This window comes from Vitis riparia, chromosome 13 (genome assembly GCF_004353265.1).
Source record: "Vitis riparia cultivar Riparia Gloire de Montpellier isolate 1030 chromosome 13, EGFV_Vit.rip_1.0, whole genome shotgun sequence".
Classification (NCBI taxonomy): domain Eukaryota; kingdom Viridiplantae; phylum Streptophyta; class Magnoliopsida; order Vitales; family Vitaceae; genus Vitis; species Vitis riparia.
In genome coordinates, this window is record NC_048443.1 from 21,203,915 (window position 1) to 21,224,468 (window position 20,554).

Consider the following 20,554-nt stretch of genomic DNA (forward strand, 5'->3'; position numbering starts at 1 on the left):
ATAAAAATAAATTAAATAAAATAATTCTTAATCAATTATATTCATAATCAGGGTGGGATGGGCTAAGACAATAGTTGAACTTGCCCCAAACCTTAACTAAGGTTTTTTTAAAATTTTCAAAACCTAATTGTGACCCATTTATACTCCTCAATCCTCCCATATCTATCCTATTACGTTCCCGATGAGGTGGGTACTGTGACATCCCACATCAAATAGGGGAAAAGTTTCTGACGTTGTATAAGTATGAACTTCTCTTAACCCTGTAAACGCCTTTTGAAGTCGTAAGGGCCCCTTTAGGTCCAGAGCGAACAATATCTACACGATTGGGTGCAAGTCGTTATAGAATGGTATCAGAACCGATCCCCGACCTCAGTGTAAGGGTTTGTTTGGTCCCGCAATCTTGTAGGATACAACGAGAACGTTATGTCTTCATGGGGGTGTCTGTGGCATCCCACATCGAATAGGGGAAAAGTTTCTGACGTTATATAAGTATGAACTCTCCTTAACCTGTAGACGTGTTTTAAAATCATGAGAGCCCCTTTGGGTCTAAAGTAGACAATATTTACATGGTTGGGTGCAGGTCATCCCTACCCAAAGAAAACCTACCCATTGTCAGCCCTCTAAACAACCCATATATTTTTATATTTTTTCCATCTTTCTAGTAAAAGCTTATAATTATGTAAAAATTAATTACTTTTTTATCCATGCACATATTAATCCAATCACATATTGCAAGTTAATTATTTTATTTTATAATAAGTAAATATGATTCGACGATTAATCAATATATATTTGAACTCGAATTTTAAAACATAACCCAACTTTTTTCCTATGTATTAAATTAATTTCAAATAAAAAAGCAATATAAAATTCCTCTTGAGTATCCAAAAATGAAAAGAAAATACAAATATGAAAAATAAGCAACAACCAACCCATTTTTACATTACAAGAAGTTAATAAAAATTATTTGTCTCAATTTATTTATAAACACATGAAATTAAAAAGATGAACGTTAATAAATTAAGTTGTCAACTACTCAAACAAAAATAAAAATAGAAAAGAAATAAAAGGAAGGATGTCTTTCAAATAAGCCATAAGTGGCTGAAGGAAAAAAAATCAATTAGAGTGAGAATGTGGATTATGCCTAACCTCTCTATTGAGTATCAGGACTCCATGGCCGAATGGATAAGGCGTTAGTCTACAAAACCAAAGATTCTGGGTTTGATCCCCATTGGAGTCGTGTTCTTTCTTGTTCATGTTTCCCTTCTCTCTTTTCTTATTTGGAATCTTAAGAATTTTCATGCATGGGATTGTTGTTGGGCACAACCCTTTTTTTTTTTTTTTAATTTAAGGGCTCATTTTAATATTAAAGCACTACTGAGAAATCATTTGAAAATTTTGAACTATCCTTCATATAAACTTCAAAGAATGCTTTGAAATTTAAAATTAAAAAAAAAAAAACTGAAAAAAATAAATAAATGCTATAAATGGAAACAATTAGATTATGACTAATATTTTCACTATTATAAATACAATATTGATTTTGAACCATTATTAATGAAATAATTATGATTATCTATAAAATATTAATTCATTAAAAAATAAAATACTAATTATTACACATTAATTATTGTTTAATCATAATAGATGAAACAACTTATTGCAAATAAAAATACAATAAACATTTATCATTTTTATTTCTATTAATTTAACAATTTTTACAAAATGAATGCAAATAACAAATTAAACTGTTATGAGCAATTATCTAGACACTAATATATATATATATATATATATATATAAAGAAGGGAATACTAACACAAGATTTTTGTAATGATTCGACCTGAACTCAACCCAATCTACATCCACTATCCTCTCATTTCAAATCCAAACTCATATTTCACTATCTTTAAAGCTTCAAACCAAACATCATATATTTGCACATTTAGATTCTTGGTTTCAAGTGACATTCAACAATTATCAAGAGGTGTCTCACTCTTGGATTCTCCACATGATACCCCACACTTGGCAAACTATCAAGTGATGTCTCATACTTGAATTTTCCCATAAGTGATACCACACATTTGAGTCTACCCTCACAAGGTTACAAGATTGAGTTTACAAAGCTTAAAACTCATTATTTATAATTTTGCTCATTGGATACAATATAAACTATGATTGATAAGGTACACTAAGAATGAAATTCAAGTTTAAATTTAGCACACTCAAAATTCTTTTCTAAGGCTCTATAGATAAGTGAACATGAAGAATAGATTTTTATATAGGAGATAGAAGCTCAACCTAACTATTAAACACAATAAGGCTCAACCAATGTTTACAAGCTATTAGGTAGTAAAAGATGATAATTAATGTAGCATTGAGTCAATGGGTCAAGTCTTTAGCTTGACCGATCAAGGCTCTGCTTCAATCGAAAGCTTTTTGCCAATCATTTAAGAAAATTCCCCTAAATCGATCAACTATTTAGGTCAATTGGTTGAATACTTTAGTCAACCACAAATCAAACATACAATAAACATTGGAACTTGATGCACAAGTGACCTTTAATTGCTCATATTGGTTCCATTTGAAAACTTAAGATTAAAAACCTTTTCTGATGATAAAATGAATGACAAAATATGAGTTTCTATCTTTGAAAGAATCGATCTCATTTTTTTAAATATACTTCATTTAAATGGTTATAGTTTATTGTTTTTTTTTCCCTTTATATTTATCTATTCTATATATTTTATTTAGTTTTGTATATTGCATAGTTTTAGTTGTTTTTATTTTTGAGTCACTAAGTAAGTAAATAAAAAAAGATATGAAACCCTTTCTTTCTTTTCAAAAATAAATCCCAAACCTTTTTTTTAAAAAATAAATAAATATGAACCCTTTTTCTCTTAAAAATAAATTTTAAACATTTTTTAAAAAAGAAAAATAAAATTATGAAACCTTTTAAAAGAAATAAATTAAAAAATCATTTTGCTTTTAAAAAAAAGTGAGATATGATCTTTTAAATAAACTGGATTTTCTTAAAAATAAAATAAGGACAAAATTTTTCCTAATGTTTTCTTGAAATAAATTTGAAGCCTTTTTTAAAAATAATAAATTTGAAGTTTTTTTTTTATAAAGTAGAAATAACCTTTTTAGAAATAAATTGCAAGAATCTTTGTAACAAACTTGGGAGACTTCTTCTTAAACTAAATAAAGATAAAATCAATTTTCAATAAATCCATTATAATAAAATCAAATAAAAAATCGTTTTTAATGAAATATATACAAAAAAAAAAGGATTGAAATATTTATGTAAATGAATTTACAATTTTTTTTCTCTAAAATAAATATTATAAAAAAATCTTTTATACTAATAAAAATATTTTTCCTAATAAAAGGATTGATACTCTTTTGTAAATAATATATATATAAATTGACATGTGTTTTTAATATATATGAAACTATAAAACCCTCTTTTTAAAGCTTTGAATGCAATGTTATTCTTCTTCTTTTCTTTAACTTATTGATTATTGATGATTGTTCATGTTTATCTCATGAGTCATAAAGGTTTTTTTGTCCAAATGAAAATTGGGTTTTCATTCACCATTTTAATCAAATAACCCTATTCGATTTGGTTCCTTACTTATTAGATTTGAGCTAAAATGTCAATCTATATATAAATTTTGCAATCATCCCAAACAGAAAAGGATATTCTAATTTTATGAACTTTAATTATAAAAAAAAAAAAAAACAATGTTAAAAACATGTGAAGAAAATTAAATGGATGTTTGATAAACTAACTTAAAGTGACTTAATAATTAATTTAAATCATTAAATAAATTAAGTATATTTAGTAAAATAATTTAATGATATAATTTAAAATAAAAAATAACGTAAAAATAATTAACTTCTTACATCTTTATTTTACATTTTTATCAATATTTACCTTAATTACCTTTATAATTTCTCTTTCCATAATCTTCATTATTGCATCACCTCCTTTACCCTAATTATACTTTATGATGATAAATATATTAATTTGATGATTTAAAATAAATCTTAAATTAATTTTATCAAACAACCTTAATAATTAAAATAAGAATTAAATAATAAATTTTAAGTCAATAATTTAAATATAATTTAACTTAAAATCAACTTAAATTATTAAGTAATAAGTATTTATGAACTCAAAAAAAAAAGACAAATATAGCAATTTTGTAATTGTTTAATGAATAAATAAAAAAAAAATTAATGCCTTTAATTTTCCTAAAAAAAAAAAAAAATCAATAATTTCCATGTTTCCATCAGAGGATTAAAAAAAAAATACCCACCCCCGCCCTCCTTGCCTTTGAATATATCTAAAAAATAAATTTTATAAATAAAATAAATTGATATGAGTACTGGCAGAATTGAAACTAATAATGATTAGGAATATCTCTTTCTTATTCAAAGTTGCAAACACACGTTGCAGTGGTAGTAGTAAGGCTTTACCTCCCACCACTCCCCACACGTTTCCTGAAAACTTGTCATCATTTGTTTTTAACCTTACAAGAAAGCTGAAAAAAGTGCTAGAAAGAATGGGAAAAAACAAATACCGTGATGATGGAATATAGAAAAGGTACACCACTCATGACAACCATTCTGAACTTTTTGAGGGTATCATCCACCTTAAAAAATGGCTCTTTGGCCTTAAAAACTAATATGGGATGGGGTGTGGGATTAGGTAGGTCTTGGGAGAATTGTGTTTTGGGCCCAGCTGGACCCAAAAATTAACAAAAGGTCCATATAACTCTTCAAATTGAGTTGAAGGATATGAAATAGTAACGGACAAATATACCCTTTAAGAACACATATAAAATATTTTATAAAATTAAGTTAAATAATTTTTTTTCAATAATTTTTTTTTCAAAAATACTAAATTAAATAAAAGTGGTTTTCAAAAATATTAAATTAAATAATTTTTTTTCAAAAATATTAAATTAAATAAAACTATTTTAAAAAAATATTAAATTAAATAAATTTATTTTTAAAAAATATTAAATTAAATAAAAGTATTTAAAAAAAATATTAAATTACATAAAAGTATTTTTTTAAAATATTAAATTAAATCAAAAATATTTTTAAAAAATATTAAATTAAATAAAAGTATTTTTAAAAAATATTAAATTACATAAAAGTATTTTTAAAAAATATTAAATTAAATCAAAAATATTTTAAAAAAATATTAAATTAAATAAAAGTATTTTTCAAAAATATTAATTTTTTTCTCAAAATCAACAAAGGGCATTTTTGGAAATACTGAAGGATAATATCCTTCAACTCAATTTTCATACTTTCATTGAGTTTTGGGCTCAATTTGAAGAGTTACACGGACCTTTTGTTAATTTGGAGGCCCATCTACCCCTAAAACATAATTCTCCCTTTTTTATTTTATACTTGGAAGGAATAAGAGAATAAAAAAAAGGAAAAATCGGAATTTGATAAATAGCCTATGAGAAGCTACAATGTTGTTGGTAGACTCGAGTAAATTCGTTGTCTCGTTGGGTTGGGTTGGGTGTTTCCTTCATAAGTTGTTTGGGTATGGACTTCCAAAAAGATTGAGTGGACATGATGGCATATAAGCTATAAGACACTGCAATCAAATTGTCAGTCTCAAAATCCTAATCAGACTAGGGAGATTTCCTGCATATTATCAATTTATCATACAGCAGAAAACCCAGCAACTCGGCTGTTCTGACTCATGGAAAACCATATCAAGGAGACAAATGGAATCACAGCAATTCTTGCAGTGTGAAATGCTCAAGATCCTGTTGAGGTTTTTTTTTCTCCCATAGCGGTGCTTACCCAAGAACAATAATATGAGAACCATTTCCCATCATTTTAAATAAATACAGAAGTGTCAACACAGAATCAAATGCTCAGTGTTGGAGCCTTCAATACCATTTATAACACTTTCCATAAAAATAATCATTTATCATGCATATAATTCCAGACCTGAATGACAATTTGAGTTTTACCTCTTTCAAGAATGTATGTAGTCGTCAAATTAGACCACAAATCTCGGATTCATATGTTTCGATAATGAATTAGGGTTTCACAGTGGCCCAATACTAGGTAATGAAATATGGCATCAATCAACCAATGGTTAGGAGGTAAGAGCATGAATGAAACTTAAAAAGTATAAAACTCCTCGAGTTCACTTCAAAAATTAAGTAGATGGAACTATATCCAACACAAAATTTAAAAAAAAATGATTAAAATTCACTACAGTATCTTCCAAAAGGACAACTTCCTAGCTTTTACCTATCCAGAGCTGGTAGCTCAGCGTTTTCCACCACCACCTCCTAGTTTGGGGCCCTTTGGTGCGGCAGCCCTGCCTGCATTACCCTTGCTCTGAGACTTCTGAGTTTTGGCCATCACTTCTGCTTTCTTTGCTTTCTTCTCGTCCTTGGTTTTCTTGACCCTCTCCTTAATTTCACTGCACATTATAAGGCTCTTCAGAAGATAGAATTAAAAGAAACCTATTACCACTCAAACAGGGGGCTAAGCGGTCGGTTCTTGTTGCAGTAACAGAGCTTCTAGATCCAGATTCCTTATACATGGATCTGAGTCCTGGTGGATCTGGTCCCAGAAAATGTCAGTTACCATCCAGCAGATGCAACTTATATATGATTATGTCCCTGTGAGAGTGTGCTAATGGGCATGGTATAGAGTGCATGAACTGGTGAAGGGTGGGTGCAAGGCAAACTAATAAGCAGAAAGAAATCATACCGAAGAGCAGCCTCCCTAGCAGCATCTCGAACTTCTGGTTTTTCAGTTCTCCTCTTCTGTATCGCCTCCAAGGTAGTACCAACTATGGATCTGGAGAACGGCTTCTTGGTGGCACGGCGCCTCTTCTTCACAGCCTCCGCAGCTATGTCCTTCGTGAGTTGCATATAGATGAAAGAAGAAAATTTGTAATGTCCAACCACATGATACAGCTGCATATAGCAAACTTTTCAATGAATGAAGTATCTTTAAAAGACATTCCACCTTCTTATGTTGCTTTCTATACATAGCCGTCCAGGTAAGCTTTGAAGGCTTAAGTCGGTTGTGAAAGTATCTCTTGCATTTTGAATTGGCAAATAGAAATACCTAACAATTGATTGATCAATTATGAGATTATATAAATATTAATGGACATTCAGAATATAAAAAGCACAATAACAACCCCAACACTGCTCTCCAAATAAATCAAGGAAATTAAATATTTTTTGATAGGCAATCAAGGAAATTAAATATTCATATGAGACTTGAAAATATGTAATTAAATCCACATTTTTACCTGTGAATCAGATCTAACAAATCTGATACCCTTACCAGGGTATATCTTTGCACCACTAAAGCGACAGAGTTCAGTCCTGAAAGACCAATATTAAGTAATGAGATTGCAGACACACATTATAATTTTCATAGAAGTCAATCAGCATTTTCATAGAAGTCAATCGGCGCCAAATAAAAAACGGTATCAACAAGGGACATAAAGATCAAGGATAATAGAATATGTGGCAGAACTATGCATATTAGAATGCATGAGTTAATTACTTATTCTATCCAAAAAGAAACCAAAGTACACCATTTTCATTCAGACTACTGGTAATTAAGAAAATACAGATTTTTTTTTAAAGTAAAACTTCTTATTATTATTTTCTCTGCTAAGACTCAAACCCAGAACTCCCACATCCCCATCCCCACCTCCTTGAACCAGGCCTCAAGGGCTACCAATCACATGTTTGTTATTTCAAATATATTATAATTACATTTATAGGCCCATAGAAAAGTCCCATGCACATCCTATAAACTAACTTCTATTTTTCATTTGTCATTCTGTTCCTTAACCATAATGTCAAAGATGTGATACAGTACATCATTCTGCAGCAAGAACTGCCCAGGATCTCAGAATTAATTAAAAAATTATGAATACATCTGAGAGATTCCACAAGAATTCCTAGAATCAATTCCAACTCAACTCAACAAGGCCCTATACCCATATGCTTGGGATCAGCTCTATCAAAATACGAATACCTTTTTGCCTTATAGGACACATGCTCACAGAGATCTAACAAATGGTTTTTCAACACTCCACCTCCCAACCCAAGCACATGCATCTCCTTCAGCTAGATTTTAGCTGTCCAAGTCAAAGGTTCTTTTTGTTCGTTTCCTTTGTTCATGTGTGCAAATGTGGTGGAAGGTGGGTAGAAGAGGTGCCTGCATACTAGTTACAGCCAGGAGGAAGCATTGAAACATATACATCTATTCTAGAAGAGTTCATAACGATTTGCTCAAGTCATGAATAATTAGCAACATATTTCATCTAGTAATAATATTCCACAGATGATTTAGAAAATATTGAACCAATATGGCTTCTTAAAATTAAGAAAAAGAAACTGATCATAAAGTGGAACTTATATAATATATTTTACTATAGTTTGCACAAATGGTATGCAATAGTCTTTTACATCTTTAAATTAGTAAAAAAAAATATGAATATCCATAGAGAAGTTCACATTCTAGAATCTAAGACTGGCCAGATAGGTCATACCCATTAGCAAGTTACTTGAGTAACTGACTACTAGGAAATAGGATCAGCTGCAGAAGTGGCACAGGAGATATGATTTGCATAAATGAACCAAAATTAGGTCGAAGCTCTATTCAGTTTAGCTAAATGAAAATCAATGACTACGACACAAGTTAAGAAGAGAAGCTAAATAAACAATCTCCAGAGATCTTATTGATCTAAGTGTTGATGACAATGCACATTCCAAAAACCCAACCACTATGGGTAGGAAAGACAATTTATGATTATCAATCTGAGAATATCAGGAGAAATGTCTCTGATAAAGGGTGTCAGTTTTATATCTTTTTTAAACCTAAATTGGTGGATACGCAGTGCTCGTTGATCCCTTGAGAAGCTTCATCCCCAACAACCTTTCACCCAAAAAATCTAACAAACCCTCCTTTCAACGATTTGCTTGCAGTTTATCAAATATAAAACGCCTCCCAGGCTACATAAGAAATCCCAATACCAAATCCAGGATGATCTCAAATTTAAAAAAAAAATGCATATATCACTAGAACTAGGGTTTGATGGGAGAGAACAGCTCACAGCAATCGCAAACTATGACGCATTCCAAAAGTAGGGAAGAAAAAAAAAAAGGCACGCAAAAAGAAGCAGATAATGAACGAACGGGCACACATTGCCCTCCATTTCGTTACTGAGAAAATTGCGTACAAGAAAAGATCAGAAAACGAACGAAAATTTTGAATCTTGTGTTTCATACAGTTCCAATACAAAAGAGAAAAATTAAGAGCCTCAGATAATGTAAAATCTAATATTCAAAACCCTAATCTTCATTGGTCTTCCCTCACTTTCTCACTAAACAAACAGGAAACTAACGTACTTGAGAACCATGGCTACCGACGACCGATACCGTTGCTCTGCTCCTTTGGTTCTGCTGAAAACCCTAGACAGGTAAAACGATAAATAGTCCTAAGGTTATCAAGAAACAGCCCTAGTATTCTTTATAATTACGCAAATACCACCTACCATGATCAAATCTCTGGGTGATCGGGTATCAATTGCTTTGTGCGGGTTGACCAAAAAGAATTTTGGTGGAAATTTTATCGATTTTAATTACAAAAATAGCCCCCGTGGTTTTGGTTGAAATGGTTTTAGCGGAAGTGTTTTCCTTTGTTACGCCTCCATAAAACATTTTTACGACAATTTGAAAAAGTGGTTCTAATAATGTTTTTCCCATATGTCACATAAATATAAAAATGCTTTTAATATTAATAAATTAACTTTTTAAAAAAATTAAAAATAATCATTTTCATAATTACAAGAAAATTTTGAAAAATAGATTTTTATATTTTTAATATTAATAAATTAACTTTTTAAAAAAGCAAAAAATAATGATTTTATAATTACAAGAAAATTTTGAAAAATAGATTAATAAATAAACCTCAATGATGATATAATAAATTTTCAAGATAAAATAAACCATTTGATTATATATTAAATTAAAATAGTAATTTTTTTCATGAATGAATGTAAGATTCCAAAGACTTTTTAAATTGTATTTGTCTAAAAAGAACCAAATATTAATTCTTACCCTTATAGTATTCTTGCCCAAGACGGGGGATTGAGTTAGAAAATATGGTTCAAAATATAGTTTTATGATGTTAGTGATATGTATATAATCCGTAGGTTCGGATTACCATTTTATTTTATGGTAATCTTAAGAATCAAACAATAAAATGAAATTTGTCTTAAGATTTTTGTCCAATTTATTAAAAACATATGGACTAATAAATATGTAAAATAAATAAATCAGATAAAAATTAAAGTCGCAAATAAGGTTGATCAAGATTAGAGTTTGATTTTATGTCCTTAAATCGAATTTACCCCCACCTAGATGTTTATGATTTAATAATAATCATCTCCTATAACACAATAATCAATTTATGATAATAGTATTTCAAGACATTATGGAATAAACTATGTTTTGTACTCTCTATAAAAGCTTGGATGCTTTGAATATAAGGAAATAAAAAAAATCATTTTTATAGCAGATGATTTAGTTTAGTTTAGTTATGGGCGAACGACGAGAATTGGACCTATGCATGGTGGATTCACGATCTATTGCCTTGATCCATTTAGTTACATTTGCCCCTCTACTATTCACATTACAATAAATAATAAATTGAAAAAGATTAAATTTCCGTCCTTCATCATATTTTTTTATTATCTTATTTTAAGATTAACGTATTAAACAACAAACACTTGTAGCTTACACTTGGAATAGGATTCTACATTTGGGAATGACTGAAAATGGAGTACCACATTTGGTTGAAATGGAATACCATACTTGGAAATGACTTGGAAATGAAATAGACAAATGATTGTAAGAATAAAATTTGGGAATTAATTAAGGGACTACCAATTCATCCCCTTTAGATAGTTCCATTACATCAGGACAACATTAAATTTCTTTCAATGCACGCATGGAAAATGCCTAAGGCTATGTTTGGTTCCCGGAAAGTACAAAGGAAAGAAAAAAAATGTTAAGGAAAATGATTTTCTCATGTTTGGATGTCCTATGAAAAATATCAAAGAAAATCAAATATAATTAAAACTAATTAAAAAATTATATATTTTTAAATTATTTAATCTTTATATTGATGAGTTAAAATAAATAAAATGAGTTTGAAGTAACAAAAAAAATAATTTATCAACTTTTAATCTATTTTTTTATTTTCCTTCACTTTTTCTTTCCTTCTACTTTTCCTTTGTATTTTCTTTCCCTAGCATTTTCCCTCAAATTTTCCGGGAACCAAACATAGCCTAAAGGAAAAATAAATCATGAGCCAAGAGACCACATCCAGATTAACTGGCTGAACTCCATTCATATGAAATTTTGGTAGTAACCAGTTTGTCATTGTTCAGCATCATCCTACAGTTAGGTGCCACCTTTGGACACTTCCCCAATTGCCAAGCAAAATGCTTCTAAGCATGGACGGCAAACCAGTCCCTGAGAAGAACACAAGTTTTGGCACTCTTATGATTCTCCATTCTCCAATAGAGGTGGGAAATACAGCATTTTGGCTGCTTCTCCATGTTATTACGACTAAAAGAGGTCATATTTATACGGAAGAAACAGAGAACCGCTAGATGCTACTCCTGATGTCAAGGGGCTCTCTGCAGAAAATGCCTGAAAAATATACCACAAGTTATGAAGATAAATAGTTAATAGAGGGAAGTGATACATCTTGTCTTGGACAAAGTGCTTTGATACTTCTTCCAAGCCGTTTAGAAAAAATAAGTAAAGCAAGAAAGAAAGAAAGAAAGAAAGAAAAGTGTAGAATGGAAGAAAGGAAATATTTAGTGAGCACAGATGGTAAGACATAAGAGAGTCTGTATTCAAGATAACATATCCAGTATGCCATCACTTAGCACAAGTAATATTTCAACTTCAAACATAAAGGCTGTACTGTAATAACCAAAGCGATAATTTCATTTAATGGGCAAAATAAGTGAGGAAGTTGTTTTCTACAAAACTGGAAAAGAGAACTTCAGATTGGAGTAGGAGTGATTGAGGACCAAAACAATGGTACAATAAATAAGAGATGTGTATGCTTGAGATCCTTTTCATCTTTTACACATTGTTGTATAGCTGAAGTTGCTCACAGGAAACTGATGAAGAGACCGATACGAGGAACACAGATTTAAGAGAAAATGTTAACCAATAGTTTCTTCAGAAGCCGCTGTTTGTCAATATATAGATCTTACCTTTTTTTTTGTTGTCTGCTGCATGATCCAATTCCACCTCCTGCCATGCATTTCATAGGGGATTCACCAAAATGAATGGCTGAACATGGATATGTAGGGGCCAATAAGAGGAAGAATGTGGAGAGAAAGCCCCAAGCCCTGTAAATGCTGTCAAAAGCCACCTCCTAGCAATTTTTTTCATTTTAGTAAAAAGATTGCTTAGTATAAACAAAATGGTATACAAGAACAGTATGTTGTGAATGAGCATACCTGATGGAACCATAAGTATGGGATACCTTAGAATGCAGTTCAATCCATATCTATGCGGGGGATGTGAGAAATCATGGGCCAATCTTCTCCTTTGTTCTTTCGGCACCTTGCTTCAATAATGGGACAGAATTTGATACGAAGATTTGAAAGTGTGGCAGACAGGCCTTCCTTTGGCAAAAAGGTCTGGAGCTTTGGGCAGCTGTAGATCTCTAGTATTTCAAGAGAGGTGAGATTTTGGAGTCCCATGGAGGACAAGGATTCCAAATTGTGGAATTTGCTGATGGAAAGATAGGTTAGAGTTCTAGGCAGAAGAGGCAGAGAGTCATGATCACAAAATGGAGCCACATTATTTATGACAAAAGTCTGAAGAGAAGTGAGTCCATGGAGGCCCCATTTATATAGGGGCATCTTCAGGTTCTTGCAATTTCGAATCCAAAATGATGTTAAGTTCAGGGACAAACCCTCTTCTGCAAAGGAAACTAAATTTGGACAATCATGTATCCTCAAGTCTTGAAGAGATGTGAGGCTTTGCATCTGAAGAGGTAGGGATTTGAGATTCTTGCAATCATCAATATGAAGCATTTTCAGGTTAGGGGAGGAGAAGCCCCTTTCTGGAAATGACTCCAATCCTGAACAACTATATATGTGTAGTTCAATGAGATGCATAAGGCTGTGGAGGCACCCTGAAAAATTAATCTTCAATCTGTCAATCCGCAGATATTCGAGTGCTGTGCTGTGGGACAACAATGAAATTGACTCCAACTGTTTACAATTCCGAATCTCTAATCTCTTCATGGTGGAGGGTAACAAGCCTCTTGGGAAGGATGAGAGCAATGGACATCTATGGATCCTTAAGAACTCGAGATGACAAGTGTGGTCACCAAGAATTAGTCCCTCTGGAAGAGACTGTAACTTTGCACAATCTATAATCTCCAGTTCCTTAAGCTTGGAGGGTAGCTCCCCTCTTGGAAAGCAAATGAGAGATGGGCAATGCACTATCTTCAAGCATTCAAGGAGACAAAAGTTTCTGGTTTCGCCATTTATCATCATCCCATCAGGTAGTGACTCAAGCCCCTCACAATCATAAAGCTCAAGACTTCTTAGCATAGGAGGGAAGTCCATCTCTGCCAAGGAACAGAGTTTCGGGCATTTCTGGATACTCAACTCTCTAAGAGATGTGAGGCTTTGCAGTCCAATTGGCAGCTTCTCCAGGCTAGCACACTTATTTATCTCCAAGTACTCAAGATTGCAAGGCAGTGGTTGATCTTCTGCCAACAGTACTAGTTTGGGACACATTACAATTACCAAATGTCGAATACAGGAAAGATTTTCAAATCCAACCCCACTCTGCAACAGAAATTTCAGCTCACTGCAATTGCAAATTTCCAGAACCTCAAGTGCTCCTAAGAAACGTACAAGCCCTTCATTTAGAAAGTAAGATTTGAAATATTTTCCAGTCTTAAGGTGATGAGTGAGGTGAGATCACCCCCACTTCTCAGCATTGCCTCATTACATTCTGCTACAATCAGGTCACAAAGGGAGGGAAGACTTGGAAGTGGAGCCATCAATTTTGGGCAGTCAATGATATCAAGCTTTACAAGGGAAGGTAGGTGACTGGGTAGTTTCTGAATCAATTTAGGACAGTGATGTATCTCAAGCTCACGGAGACGAGGGTATGATTCTGATGAAGACCACTCCTCCCATTCTGGCATATCTTCAAATCTTAGAAACTCTAAAGATGGAAAAGGCTTTACACATAGAGAAGGCTCACCATAAAACTCAATGCCCACACTTTTCACTCCCTGCATGCCCTTAACGCACAACTTCTTGAGTGATGAAAGTCGCCCAAGCGATGGTAGTAATGTGCATTTCCTGCAATAATTGAGTTCCAGGCACACCATTTTAGAGAAAGAGGGATCTCCTATCCAATATGGGAATGTCAGACCACCATAGGATTGGATTGTGAGTTTCTTCAGATTTGTATTAGGTTGAAGAAAGTGGAGAACATTCAATTCAATTGTTTCATTTTGTGAATCATCGAACATGTTGCTGCTCCATTCCATTAGTAACTCTTCAAGATGGTGCTTATCTTTTAGATTGGCATCTCTTGCATCTTGAATATCGACCACATTTTGCAAATCCAAAATGGAAAGTTTCCCTCTAAGATGTAATAGATCTCCCAACTCCTTTATTCCCAGCTCTTTGCTTTTGCCCACAATAAACTTTGACAATGTCTGCAACATTTTCAACTTCCCCATTTGTGGAGGCATTACTTCTAACTGATGTGTATGAGCAATATCAAGATGTCGAAGGTTAATTAGGTTCTTGAAGCCTCTGGGCAATCTATTAAGCCTCCTGCACCTGAATAATACCAACGTCTGTAAATTGTGAAGATCACTCAGCGAATCAGGCAACTCTTGAATTATAGTGCATGCCAAATTAAGATACCGCAGATGTTTCAAATCACAAATTGAGTTTGGTAATTCTCTTATCTCATAATGGCTTAAAGATAGCACCCTTAAGTATCTTAATTTCGGCAACAAGTCATGAGATACCTTAGCAGTTAAGTGGAAAAAGTCATAATATTGCATATGAATTGGCAGTGCTAGGAATGTTCGTAGATTCTTTGCTTTATAGAAGTCTTCAAATTTTCTAAACACCTCATATTTGCAACGAGCAAATGATGAATGCCGAACGCTTCCAGAAAAAGTATGTTTTTGGTTACTATCCAAACTATCCTCCAAGTGAAAGCATATCTCTTCAGAAACATATTGAGCTAGATCATTGATAAGGTCATGCATCACAAATCGCGATCCGTTGCAGCTAGATAACTGGAAAAATGACCTTGAGAGTAATTCACAAAAATAGTCACTACCCATGTCCTCCATTTGTTTTTTCCCTTTAGGCGACTGTTGAATTAGACCTTCTGCCATCCATAATAAAACCAGCTCTTTCTTATCAAATTCATAGTCCTTTGGGAATATAGAACAGTATGCAAAACATCTCTTCAAATGTGAAGGAAGATAGTGGTAGCTCAATCTCAATGCTGGGAGAATGTCACTTTCCTTGTCTGGGAAATTCCATATCTTGCTATACAATACATCTTCCCACTCATCATCCTTTGATTTGGAGCGGAGCAGGCCACCAAGGGTCTTTGCTGCCAATGGCAAGCCTCCGCACTTCTGCACAATTTTCTTTCCAATCACCTCCAAACTGGGATGTGCACAAATATTTCTATTTTCAAATGCATGCTGCACAAACACTGACCAACAATCATCATAGGACAGAGCCTTCACATAGTGATAGTTATCAGATCCGGCCATCATTCTTGCAACCTCTGCATCGCGGGTCGTGACTATGATTTTGCTCCCTGCTGCCCCTGTACTGAAAGGAGACCGTAGAAGAACCCAATCGCCATAGTTCTTGTTCCACACATCATCAAGAACTAGCAAAAACCTTTTTCCAGCTAAGGCATCGCTCAATTTAACTTGAAGTTGATTTAGGTCGTTCAGGGCAGTGGTTTGGGTAGTAATGGAATCAAGAATAGCCTTTGTGATCCTGATTATATCAAACTCATCAGACACACAAACCCATGCTCTTAAAGTGAAGTATTGTTTGATGGTCTCATCATTGAACACAAGGCGAGCAAGTGTGGTCTTGCCCACTCCACCCATGCCAACAATGGGGACTACACCAACTTTACTTTCACTCCCCCCATCCCATAAGAGCAAATCAACAATCATTTTTTCATCTTTGTCCCTCCCATAAACACAAGGCTCATTCACCAAACATGTAGTGGGTGGTCTTTGCCAAGTAGAAACTGGTTCACTAACCTTTTCCAAACCAAGCTCTATCCTTCGGGTAGAAATATCCATTAACCGGGCTGTGATGTCCTTAATCTTGGACCCCATCTCGACATTGAACATAAAATCAGTTGGAGAGATGAGAGTAGTACAGCAGATAGGGATGAGGCTCCATACCTTGCTTGGGCTGCCTTGAGATTCTGAAATCAAGTTGGGTCGCAAAGCTGCTTGGGTGGCAAACTCGTCCAGTATATCATCCGCATCATAAGCCAAATCTCGGAGCTCGCTTAGCCAGATCTTGACGAAGCGGTTTGACATCTGCTTTTCCTCAGCATCATCCAGCACTGCATTGATTTTCATCAGTGTCTTCTCCCATTTCTTGAGCTCTGAGTGGATTTGCTCTCGGCGTGCAAACGTGAGATCTGCCGAGGTCAACTTGTCAAACAACACCCCAAATAAAGCAGAAAGAACAGCTCCTCCAACTGCATCCATGATTAATCTCTAGGGAGAGAGAGATCAGAGAGGGAAGTAGATGATGAGGGAGAAGACGTAAGAGTGGGAAAGAATTTGAGGGTCAACCACATTGGATTCTTGTGCAGGTGGGGGCCGCACCCTGCCACCAAAATGTTAAAAAAGGTAAGAGCGTGGCCATGGGAAGTTAGGTGGCTTTGGGCACTGTTTCTGAAGTATGGAAAAATGATGTCCATGCAATTATGAAAAGTTCTTAGAAGCATCTCAAACGGGCTGGGAAGAAATCGGACTGGTCAACCACTCAGGACAGGTGGGAGTTGTATCAAGTTAAAGCCCCTAAGCCAAGCCACGGGCCAAGCCAATTAAGGATGGATCCAGAAGTGGAAGTAAAGACTAAAGAGCCAGACTATCAGGATTCCAATGTCACCAAGAGTTCATCATATTTTTCCATTTTGCCTTGAATTAAAATAGAATCCATGAGTAGAGTTCTGCTGTCTGACCTCCAATTTGGTAGGAGGTGTAGCCAATGCTGGCTTATCTGGGCCCAAATCAATGGTTACCGTCTATATGTGATCATAAAAAAACAGCACAATTCAAGGAAAAATGCTCATATATCACAAAGTAGACATACGAATTTATTGATTGAATCACATGGACTTTGCAAAAGTGCCTTTTTATATGTACTGGGAGATGTAAAACAAATTGGGATTGTAAGAATATAAATATCTTTTAAGTTTCCTTTTTCTTTATTCATGATCTGCTTGATAGGTCTTAATTTAACGGGATTTCATGTGTACCAATACTGCAATTGATAGCCAAATTCATTCCTTGGTATTTTCATTTTCAGGCTAAGGCAACTGAGATTTTTTATTAGATTCCACCCCAGAGGTTCTGAGAGGAGGAGATAAAGCTAATGGAGTTGTCATCTTTCTAGTGCCCTTGAGGCCGGCTTCACAACACTTTCCTCTCAATGATCAGTCCATGGTACAAGAACTATAGATGTCATGCTTGTTTACATGCCCATTATCTTAGCTCCTACTACACTCCAAGTGCCTTCACTAGCAGGAATTGACAGTGATATTAAGGAAATACAAGTAATCATATATTTACCAACCATTTTTCCTTCTTATTATTCTAATCCTAGCTTTAATAGGTGAACCACAATGTTGGAAGGAAAAATTAGCGTTGAGAAGGATCATCTGAGAGTGTCCTAATAAATTGAATGACAACTTTGGCTGCATTGAGAGCTGCAAGGGGCCCAAATATCCGGATTGAGTTCTGCCCTGCTTGTCCCCCAGCCAAGTCTGATAGTCCTCGGATCACAATCACAGGGAAGCCATTTGACAAGGTTGTCTGAAAAACCATCAATGCCAGTTAGTATCTTGGCTGATACATAAATTCCTCAGAAGAACAATAAGAAACGCAAAATGCATCATACTGCATGCCCACCGATAAGAATGATGAAATGTCTGCATGCATAATTCAATGCCAAAGAGGGATGAATGCAAATTCCCACAACTTTTGCAACCCAAGTATGATCTTAGGAGTAAGGGACTTGAATCATTCTCAAGGTTTAGCTAAGAGTGATAGTGACACAAGCTATTAGCCTAAACCCAGGCCAACAGAGTCATGCCCAGTGCAAACTGAAACTATTTCTGACTCTGCTATAATAGTTTTGTGGAAAACCAGAATGAGAAGGGAGGAAACTTGCCATTGCTACAGCTGCACTCTCCATATCCACCGATGAAACATGAAAAGTTTGAAACAGGAAGTCTCTGTAAGCTGCATTGTCCACAAAAATGTTGGATGTTGACCCCCTAAGCCCAACTACTAGTTTAGGTTTTTGTGGGAGGCAGTTGCTTGAGTTAACACACTGTTGCAGTTCCATGCCCTGAAGTTGTAAGACAAAAAGATCAAAATCAATGGGAAACTACATTTGACTGATTTTTGACAATCAAAAAAGGCTTTGGCGAAGTCCTATTTGTTAATGCCACATATATTCCCATTTTACATCTGTTCACTGAGAAGACATTGACCAAAAAGTAATAAAAAAATGAAGTGTTTGAAAATCATTTTCCTTTCCTTTTCCACAAGAAGGGTGGCTTCTTTCTCTTTTAGTGTTTGTCATGATATGGCTGAGTGGTTTTCTTGATAATGGTCAAATTCTATGACAACCTTTCCCTTGTTTCCATGACAATCTTGACATAAAAAGAAATAAGAGTCTACTATCTGACCTCCAATTTAGCAGCGAGTCGTAGCCAATGCTGGCTTATCTTGGCCCAAACCAACGGTTGAGCAGCGTCAGGCTTGCCCGTCTCAGAAAAGAACTGCTCATAACTATATCCAATACGTCCCAAGAGATTCACTCCTCCTTTAGGAACATTATAACTCCCAATGTCTAAGTGAGCAACATCGTCGGAGGGCAATATTCCATTGGGTTTCTATCAGCGATGCAATATGATACATGTAAGCTGCCATGACGAAGTACAAACATAAAAGATCTAGAGCAACTGTAGATAGAAAAGAATTACTCATACCAGCCAATCCCAGATGCCAGTATCAGCAAATTGTTTGGGGATAGTGACATCTCCTATAGACATGGAGTTGTTGGCATTCCCAGCGATACCAAAATGGACAATTCCCATTATGTCAAACAGATCCAGCATTTGTTGTGTTGCTGCAGCAGCATTCACCTAATTGAGGCAATGACACATTTCAAATCAGGTTAAAGCCTGTTCACAGAAGAACTTCAAGGAGGAATGATTTCTAACTTCCCCGCAAAGAACTAAAAAAGTGAATACAAGTTAGTATATACCATCCCAACTCCACATCTCACATAGATGACTTTCCTCCCATGGACTTTTCCGATTCTGAATCGCCTCCCTGCAACACCCAACTGTCATTTTACCTGACTCAATCAAACCTTTTAGAATCAACAGAAGTCTATGGAGGGTACCCACCTGAAAGATCCACAAAAGGGTGATGTGGGTTAATCTCAAAAGCCCCTGTCGTGAAAAAAGCATCCTCTTCAGGTGGAACGACCGTGATGAGACCTATGTATGGCCCCTTACGGTTCACTTCCTTGATGGTGTTCAAGGATTTTCTCTTGTTTGATGGTGTAGCTGACACAGAAATAACCAGTAAGGTGATTGATAGTAGTATTATTACTAAACATTTTGCAGCTTGCTCTGAAGCCATGGTCTGGCTATTGGGCTAAAGAAAATCCTATATTTAAAGCAAACTTGGTCAGAACTGGCGGCCGGTATGGACAATTAAAGTTGGTCAGTATTATTGCCTGTCTTATTGTATGATTTGTACAACACCTCTCTTTCATTCAATGCACATCACATGGAATATGCTTACACTATGTTTGGTTATAGAAAGTAGAGGAAAAAAAACTTCAAGAAAACCATTTTCTCGTATTTAAATGTTATAGAAGGAGAAGAGGAAAAAAAGAAAAGAGAAATGTTACTACATTTTTTCCTTCATTTCATTAGATAAAAATGAGTAAAATTTGGAGAAAGTGCATTTTCCGTCTATTTAATATTTTTTTAATGCACAATCAAATAAAAGAAAAAGTTTATATTTTTTTTAAAATCTTTTTCTTTATTTACAACATTTCTAACCTGAAAATAGAAATAATAATTAAGGTCATATTTGACAATTGTTTTCAAGAACAATTTTTTATTTTTTAGAACAAAAAAATGAA

The 20,554-nt window shown here is 34.2% G+C and overlaps 3 protein-coding genes and 1 non-coding gene across 5 annotated transcripts; 1 reads left to right on the plus strand and 3 right to left on the minus strand.

Annotated features, from left to right (window-relative positions):
* The first annotated feature begins 1,167 nt into the window (after window positions 1-1,167).
* TRNAC-ACA lies at window positions 1,168-1,240 on the plus strand. The gene has a single exon. It is a non-coding gene; the product is annotated as a tRNA-Cys (tRNA).
* Window positions 1,241-6,109: 4,869 nt separating this feature from the next.
* Window positions 6,110-9,509, minus strand: LOC117927550 (60S ribosomal protein L24-like). Its single transcript, XM_034847094.1, has 5 exons — window positions 9,435-9,509; window positions 7,319-7,394; window positions 7,027-7,128; window positions 6,766-6,914; window positions 6,110-6,472 (listed from the first exon to the last, which is right to left on the minus strand). Exons 1-5 carry the CDS (start codon window positions 9,443-9,445, stop codon window positions 6,316-6,318), a joined length of 495 nt encoding a protein of 164 aa, XP_034702985.1. The 5' UTR covers window positions 9,446-9,509; the 3' UTR covers window positions 6,110-6,315.
* Window positions 9,510-11,413: 1,904 nt separating this feature from the next.
* LOC117928781 (putative disease resistance RPP13-like protein 1) lies at window positions 11,414-17,235 on the minus strand. Of its 2 annotated transcripts, none has more exons than XM_034848791.1 (3): window positions 12,598-17,235; window positions 12,323-12,486; window positions 11,414-11,744 (listed from the first exon to the last, which is right to left on the minus strand). In XM_034848791.1, the coding sequence occupies exon 1, from the start codon at window positions 16,864-16,866 to the stop codon at window positions 13,999-14,001; it is 2,868 nt and encodes a 955-aa protein (XP_034704682.1). In that variant the 5' UTR covers window positions 16,867-17,235; the 3' UTR covers window positions 11,414-11,744; window positions 12,323-12,486; window positions 12,598-13,998. The 2 variants fall into 2 exon arrangements, with proteins under 2 accessions (XP_034704682.1, XP_034704680.1); XM_034848789.1 differs by having other exon boundaries at window positions 12,572-17,235.
* A 420-nt stretch (window positions 17,236-17,655) lies between these two features.
* On the minus strand, window positions 17,656-20,058 carry LOC117928782 (bark storage protein A-like). Its single transcript, XM_034848792.1, has 6 exons — window positions 19,806-20,058; window positions 19,661-19,728; window positions 19,383-19,538; window positions 19,080-19,286; window positions 18,557-18,736; window positions 17,656-18,198 (listed from the first exon to the last, which is right to left on the minus strand). Exons 1-6 carry the CDS (start codon window positions 20,041-20,043, stop codon window positions 18,025-18,027), a joined length of 1,023 nt encoding a protein of 340 aa, XP_034704683.1. The 5' UTR covers window positions 20,044-20,058; the 3' UTR covers window positions 17,656-18,024.
* Between the last annotated feature and the right edge of the window lie 496 nt (window positions 20,059-20,554).

Coding starts and splice junctions, on each gene's coding strand:
- LOC117927550 (XM_034847094.1), bottom strand. Junction 7,129..7,318: donor TTGTTAGATCTGATTCACAG/GTAAAAATGTGG, acceptor ATCAATTGTTAG/GTATTTCTATTTGCCAATTC. Junction 6,915..7,026: donor ATAGAAAGCAACATAAGAAG/GTGGAATGTCTT, acceptor CAACTCACGAAG/GACATAGCTGCGGAGGCTGT.
- LOC117928781 (XM_034848791.1), bottom strand. CDS start 16,866: ATGGATGCAGTTGGAGGAGCTGTTCTTTCTGCTTTATTTGGGGTGTTG.
- LOC117928782 (XM_034848792.1), bottom strand. CDS start 20,043: ATGGCTTCAGAGCAAGCTGCAAAATGTTTAGTAATAATACTACTATCA. Junction 19,729..19,805: donor CCCTTTTGTGGATCTTTCAG/GTGGGTACCCTC, acceptor TGGGTGTTGCAG/GGAGGCGATTCAGAATCGGA. Junction 19,539..19,660: donor TGAGATGTGGAGTTGGGATG/GTATATACTAAC, acceptor TGCCTCAATTAG/GTGAATGCTGCTGCAGCAAC.